Below are 8,326 nucleotides of genomic sequence, written 5' to 3' on the forward strand. Positions count from 1 at the left end.
AATTTATGTTCATTGATCAACTTTATAAGCTAATGATATAATGGTCTAAAGTTGCACGGTGAGAATTTTTTGATTATTGAGAAGTCTCGTGGTAAATTTGTGATTATTAATGTTCAGATTGTAGATCTAATCCAAGTGTAGATCTAATCCAAGGGTTGAGAATTGGTCTTACGAGTCTCACAAAAAACTATTGTACTCACATGATCCCAAATCTATATATAAATATACATATATGTGTGTGTATGTATATATGCATTAATATTTATGAAGATAGGTTACCATCCAAACATTATGGTTGAACACTATTTATTTTCAACCACATAGGTGGCAAATTCAAGTTTCTTGCTCGAATATTGTTTCACTTTTTAGCAATTCACAATTCAATATATAACTTCAAATAGCATGAATTATAATAAAAAGTTTGACTTTCGTACCTATTTTATTTTTCAATTTTCATGCATATTTATAAACATTTATTTATAACAACTGATTGGTCGTTTAAATTGATTGTGTAAGGTCTCGTGTCCTTATGTAGGAAGTAAAGACAGTATTAATGCTCACTTTATAGAGAAACAATGAATTATTGTGGTTGATCTTCAAGGTTTCATAAACGAGTCACGTAGGAAGGTTGATTATTGGTCATCCTGACTGGTCCAACACGGAATCTACACCATATGAATCATATGTGAGGAGGTATTTCACACTTGACTCAATATCAGGTCGGAACAAGTTGATAGAATCCCCCCTTTTTAAGTCCCCATGCCCTTTGTGTGGCGACATGGGAGCAAAAAAAGAAAAGAAAGGGATAAGGTTTCTCTCGCTTTTGGTATAGTGAGACCCCGTTTATGAAGGATTTAATTTGGGATCCCCGTTTTGCCCATCAAATGATTGTAAGACGTTAACTCATTGTAGATCAAAATTTACGTGTGTTAGAAGTTGACGAATGTTCCCCGCGTTCCTATTGTTTCATTTACAGTCTACCAATTGGGTTATTCGTTCGTCAAAATACCTATAAACCACAAAACTACCTCATTTACATTAAACCATTTGATTTGCAAAACGAAAAAATGGTTAAAAAGGTTAAAAGTTGTACTACAGTTACAATTTCTTAAATGTTTTTATTACAAAATAAAACTGTTATTTTTTATAATATGTTTATAAATCACATTTAATACAAACAGTTATTCAACAAAACAGACAAAAAGTTGGATAATTCAGCTCAACACAAACCGACATGTTTGGATGACACAAAAATCATCCATTTTGACCCCCCAAAAAAAAAAACAATATGAACACTTCAAATTAGAAACTGAAAAACTCGTATTCCAATCTACTGATATTATCATATCTTATTATGAACATCTGATATAAAAAAACGTTTTACACAGTTCAAATGTACCCGACAGATAAATCGTTTTTAAATTAATTATAAAAAAGGTGGATGGGCAGATAGGAAAAAAGGGAGAGAAGGCAAGTAAGAGTTGGGAGTGGATTTGGGCTAACCTTTTGTGTTGACTTATAAATACATGAAAACAAAATGGTCATATTTTATGATGTTTGGATGCCAACATATACCTCCCCCTTTGACATTTTATCTTTGTTTCCATTTCCATTTCCATTTTTGTATTTTTTGTATTTTTTGTATTTTATTTTTTAAATAATTATAATAATATGATGAAATATTTGATCTGATTGATGATGATAATAATTAGGGGTGTGCAAAAAATCAACCGATGCATTTGGAACCGACTGATTCCGTTAGAACTAACCGACCATAATTGGATCAGATCGGATTGAAAATTTCAACATCCAGTTTGGATCGGTCGGTTCTCGAATGACAGTCTAGAACCGACCAAAACCGAACCGATCAACATCTAATTAATCATCCGATGACCATCCAATCACTATCCAATTATCATTCAATTAATTTATCATTCAATTAATTTATTTTCAAATTGCTTAAATTGGAATTTGTTTTATGTGAGACTTTGAATTTTTAACTTTCCTTGTGTTTGTTTTAACATATATTAAAAGTGATTAATTAACTTATATCATTGTTAAAAGAATTGGATTGAATTAACACACTAAATAGATCCAATCTCATCGGATCATCCATTGGATGGCTGATGGACATCTAATAAAGCATCCAATGGATGGAATCAAACCGGTCCAATCATCTATTGGATTGGATCGGTTATCCAATGTTAACTGGATCGGGTCGGTTAGCAAAATCCAACATCCAATAAATGTCAACCGATGAAGATGCCTAATAATAAAAGTAACAATAAGGGGATGATCATTATTTTAGGTGGTAGATCATATATATGAAACCCAATAAATTGAAATATTTATGAAAATGATGAGAGTTTATTTATTATGATTTAAATATTTATGGAAGATGAATAAGGTTCATTAATTATGATCAATACTTTATATTAGAAAACAATCAACACTTATATGAAATTACATATTCATCAAATTAAATGGATGATTGAGATTGAGTTGTATTGGTTGTACAAATGTATGAGGTTATATAATAACCCACCTCTCTCTCTCTCTACATACATATATATATATATATATATCAAAATGTTGAATTCGTTATGATTCATATAACCAAGCATGATTTTGACCAAATATTGGTTACAATTCACTTCAAATCCATAATTTGACTATATGGAACCTTGTATTGAAATTTACTATCTGAAAATATATCGACAAGGGTCACTACCCTTATGAATCCGTTATATTGGGTAACATTTTTTATTATCAAAATGAATTGTTGGTAAACGTCTATTATCCAGTAAACAATTAGAGTATCTCCAACAGATTCTCCAAAATAGATAATGTAACTGCAAAATCTCTAAAACAAAAATACATTCAGCTCTAACTAATTTTCCATTTTGAAGACTATAACGTTGATTATATTATTAAAATAAAATATTATTTTTCTTCCTAAATATTTATTTTCAAAATTTTATATCGGTGAAAATATGTTAAATAATACTTCTCTCTCATTGTAATCATTTTTTTGAATGTTCTCCAAATCTGGAGATTTTTACACACTCTCACTTAATTTTGTCTACATTTGGAGAAAGTTTTAAAAAATCTGTTGAAGCAAAAATCACACCCAAAATCTCTATTTTTTTTTTCATTTTGGGGATCCTTTTACTGGGTAAGATTATTGTCATCAATTACCGGGTAATATTCTTAGTTATTGCTATGCTTCTTATCAGATATAATTCTCGATCATTGTTATTCTCATTCGGTAAGATAAATGATACCTAATAACAGTTTGGTAAACGACCCTTAAACGATACTTGTAGTCTCCATTTGTTGTTTACAAACATCTATCAATTTAACAAAGCTTTCAAAGTGTACTCAATCGTCATCTTTTACCTTATACAAGGTATTTCTTTAATTATCTCAATCACTAGGGGCTGAACGTGGATACTTTAAAAGTCCCGGGGGCACATTGATCAGATCAAAAAATTTAATCCCACCGTCCACCGATCAATTCTAACCGTTAGATCTTCACAATCCATCAGGACGCATCTGGACCGTTGATTCCTATTCCCCCTGACCTCTTTATATTTTATAGTATCACCACAGAAGAAGGATCAGCGTACGAGTGCAGCGGAACAGCGATCAGAAGCAGAAGTTGCGAGTGAAAACTTTTTTCCGATCGGAGAAAAAGATGTCGGGAGTGACGAACGAGGAGGACAAGAAGCCGGCCGGCGATCAAGGTGCTCATATCAATTTGAAAGTCAAAGGACAGGTTAGGGTTTAATGTTTATTTCTTTATTTTTGGCCTTATGATTTTTGTAATTAGTGTGTTTTCTCGTAAATTTTGGAAGAGATCGACGCATATTTTTGTTACTATTAGGTTTTATTTGTTTTGATGATAGTTTCTTCGGTTAATTTAACTTTTAGGGATCTGTATGTATTTCGTTGTTTAGGTTCTATATGAATTTTGTATGGTTCGTTGTATCGGGTTCTTAGGTTTTTATATCTCGATTGTCCGCCATTTGATCCATTTTTTGCTTCTTATGGACTTATTTGATCGTTTTTTTGGTTTCGGAAATGTGTAATTGTGTATGTTGACCTCGAATTCTTAAAGAGTTTTTAGCTAATTACCGGTGAAATGAGTTCGTATCTGAAATTTACAGGGTGCTTGGTTGGGAGTTTTGGATGATAAAGGAATAGGAATGACCGAATGATGGTAAAGAATCGTGGTTGGTTTGGTATAACATAGTGATCACTGACCAGTGTTCCCTTGCCAATCTATTAGAAGCTGGATGTTTTTTTCTTGGGGTTGGGGGTGTGGTGAAGTGAGTCTATATCTTGTCATTAAGACGAGTTAAGTTGAAATTAAGCATTTTGATCTTGCAATTAGATCCTGTTTCATGATATAACTTTTTTGGCCTTTAACATGATTGTGTGCTTCTTTAGCCCTCCATAAGACATATCCTCCTGAGTATGCAAGAAGATATTGGCACTCTTCTGGAATAATGTGTTGATATTATTCCACCTAGAGAGCATTCTTGTTTACAGACTGACACTCTGAAACCCTTGAGGTAAACTAGAGAGCATTCTAGTTTACAGACTGGATAAAGAACCTAAGGAGATGTCTGAAACATGAGAATGTTGGATAGCTAGGATCCCGGAGACCTATTTGTTTGTTCATTGAATGGATCTCATTTTCTCTGTTGGACTGACCTCATTTATATGATGAAATACCACATGGTGATGGTATCCACATGACACTCCCTAAACATGCAAGAAGATACTGGCTCTCTATGGAATTATGTGTTGACATTATCCCTCCACAGTGAGGATGCTGGTTTACAGACTGATATATCAGAGTTGTAGGGAGAATGACCATAATGAAATATCTGACTCTTGTCAATATTGAGTAAATCTGAGTCGGACCCAAGATTTAAGTGTGCGTTTGGTACATGGGACAAGACAACAAAAACTTCTTGTCTCACTGCGACAATAGATTGGGACAGGATAGGACTGAGTGGACAAACGTGCAGTTTATTTGCCCCACCAAAGTAGGTGGAACAAAAACAAGGGAGTTTGGACAAGATAGGTAAATTACTAACTTACCCATGTGGCCATGTAAAACGTAAACTTTATCTTCCACAATTCTTTCTCACGCCTACGGCCTACCTTATTCTTGTAAGTCCCGTCCAGTCATGTCTACGTACTAAATGCACCCTATGAGATTTATCAGATGGTGCATTGACTGGATCTTGCTTTCTTTGTTGAACCTAACTGCAGTAAACAGGCATTTTATAAGATATAACATGATATACCACGTAGCATCAAGATGATCTGAATGTGTGGTTTCGTTGTTTGACAGGATGGAAATGAAGTGTTCTTCAGGATCAAGCGAAGCACACAACTGAAGAAGCTGATGAACGCATACTGTGACAGGCAATCCGTCGAGCTCAACTCCATTGCTTTCTTGTTTGATGGTCGCCGACTTCGAGCAGAGCAGACTCCAGATGAGGTCTTCTCACTCTCTATCTCTCTCACACATGCACACACTTGAATCCAAAATACAGCTTAGCTCACATATGCAGTGAGTATGTGCACCAATGCATATATAGTACATATACATATATTGAATATGTATGTATCAATGCGTTCTCACACACACATCCATGATATGTATGTGTATATATGAAGGTGCTGACCTTTGAGAAATTGTTGGTGACAGTTGGAGATGGAGGATGGGGATGAGATCGATGCTATGCTGCACCAAACCGGTGGTGGGTTCTTGTGGATTTAGAAAATATAGAGAAAGGTGTAATGCCGGTTGAGCTTTTTTTCTTTATAGGTTTGGATCTAACTGTTATAATAACTACTACTACTACTACTATTCCCCATAAAAAAGGGAAAAAGGGATGTGCTTTTATTATTACTATTCTCTACCTTAATTCTAATGCTTGCTGGCCACCGGTTTTTCCTTCTATTTTACCATCTTCATCTCAAACAGTTTCTTATCAAAACACCTTTTAAATAACCCAACTCATACACGTTGGGTTGTGACGACATCTGTTAAAAAGATCGTGATTTTCATCCCTGTGGTTTAGAAATTATGACTTTTTGTTTCTATGGTTTGTAATTTATAGCTATTTTCGTTCTTATGATTTATAATTTGTTGTTGTTTCAGTCCTTGTGGTTAATAGATTTTTACTGTTTTGGTTTCTTGTACTTTAAGGTAGTTTTGATACGTGTATGTATATGATTGGACCGGACTGGATAAAACAAATGTCTATCTGGTGTTTGGTACGACCAGGACCGGACCGGAGATGATAGAATTAGACAAGTTGTTTCAAAAGTTATTTGATGATTTTATATTTCATATAGCAGTTATAATGAACATAAATAAAGTAAATAATTTAATTTATAAACATTTTGCATAATTTGCATATATATGAATACATACATATATAATAACACCAAATTTGAGTAAATTTTTTGATATATTTGATGGTAGTTCAAAAGAAAAAATATGATTTACACAAAGAAAAAAATTATGTTTCATTCGGTTTGGAAGATCCTTATCAATTGACGAGGCATGATGAAAATTGTTGAAACAACAATGGTTGTGGGAGTAGAGGCATTGGTGATTATTGGACGATTGTGGCTGTGGTGGACGTGAAGATGGTGAATAATGGTAATAGTGTCTGTTGAAAGTGGTGGTGGTAGTTGATGATGGTGCTGATGGTTATAGTGGAGGTAGTATTGGTTATGGTGGAGATGGAGGTGAGCTGGCCGACTGGTACTAGTGGTGGTGGCGGTGGGATATGGTGGTCGGTAGCCGACAGTGATAATGGTGGTGGAGGAGGTTGTTATAGTAGAGGAAGAGGTGGAGGTGGCCGACGGTGGTGGTAGTGGTTGGTGGCTGACGGTGGTCTTGGAGGTGGCGATGGATGATGGTGGTAGGTGGCTGATGATGTTTATGGAGGTGGCGATGGATGGTGGTGGTCTGTGGTTGTAGATGTGGTGGAGGAGGTTATTGTAGTGGAAGAGGAGGTGTAGGCGGCCGACGGTGGCTACCGATGGTGGTAGCGGCCCCAACTAAAACAAATATCATATTGAGGTTATATATCAAACGAGGGTTAGTTAGTAATATTTTAGTTTCAGTCTCATTATTATCACATCTTGATATCTTGTTCCACTTATTTTGGTGAAACAAGTAAAAACCTATTCTGTCTTATGCTGTCCCAATCCTCGTCGCTGTTTCATATTGCACCAAACGTTGGACAGTGAGTTTTGTCCCGTACTTTCCTATGTACCAAAAGCAGCCTAAAGATAGGAATTATTCTAGGACGAAAATAACAATACATTGCAAACCATAAGGATGAATATCACAATTTCTAAACTATAGGGACAAAAATATAAATTATTAACAAACCACAGAAAAATAACTATTATTTAAAACTAATATAAAATCAAATCTATTATCAGATAACATCTTAGTGAAGAATCAAATATCTAACAGACAGATCCATCAAACTATCAGTAATAACATTAGTTTCTTCAGATCTAACAAAAACATGTCATTATTAGACAACACCATAACCATTAACACCTTTGAGCGTTTCAACCTTTGCAAACCACAACTTGCATTGATTGCAAGTGGTGAGATGGTGGTTGATGGTTGGATCTCACATGATTTGGTGATGGTTGTTAACTGACAAGGTTAAAGATTGGTGATAAAATAATGATGAATAAAATAATATACGTCTGACAAAAAAGTGACAACTAGGCCCGGCCCAGCCCAGCCCAAGTGCGGCTCGTTCGACGGCCCATGACACCAACAAACCCTAAAGACAACAGTTTAAATATCAAGCGCCGTGAAGCTACTTGCTCCCCACATCTCAAAATCGATTGCCCGATGAGTTCTCTCCTCTCAAATGACGGCATCAAATTCCTTCTCATGTTGCTACTTTGCTCCTCTCATCTCAAAATAGATTGTCCGATGAGTTTTCCCCCTCTCAGATGACGACATCAAATTCCTTCTTGATTTTTCTGACTGCAATTTTTATATTTGCTTCTAGATTTGCTCGATTTGTTCTTGATTTCTTTCCATTTCTATAAAATGGAGGCGGTGTTTGTGTTTTGCGTGTGTTCGATTTTTGTATATGGGTGTTTGAGTCGACTTGATTTCAAAGCTTCTGCCAAATGAAAAAGTCGTAATTTATGCAATCAACCCCATTTCAAGCTATTTTCTTTTATATTTCTGTACATCAATCGTGATCTATGAGAATCTGTGTGCTTGTTTATATGGGTTTTGATTAACGTTTTT

At 34.9% G+C, this 8,326-nt stretch overlaps 1 protein-coding gene across 1 annotated transcript; it reads left to right on the forward strand.

Annotated features, from left to right (window-relative positions):
- Nucleotides 1-3,605: 3,605 nt before the first annotated feature.
- LOC112500360 (small ubiquitin-related modifier 2-like) lies at nt 3,606-5,983 on the forward strand. The gene is made up of 3 exons (XM_025103838.1): nt 3,606-3,778; nt 5,369-5,518; nt 5,729-5,983. The coding sequence occupies exons 1-3, from the start codon at nt 3,698-3,700 to the stop codon at nt 5,798-5,800; spliced, it is 303 nt and encodes a 100-aa protein (XP_024959606.1). The 5' UTR covers nt 3,606-3,697; the 3' UTR covers nt 5,801-5,983.
- The last annotated feature ends 2,343 nt before the right edge of the window (nt 5,984-8,326 follow it).

This window comes from Cynara cardunculus, assembly GCF_001531365.2.
Source record: "Cynara cardunculus var. scolymus isolate 2C chromosome LG 17, CcrdV1, whole genome shotgun sequence".
NCBI classification, from domain to species: Eukaryota; Viridiplantae; Streptophyta; class Magnoliopsida; order Asterales; family Asteraceae; genus Cynara; species Cynara cardunculus.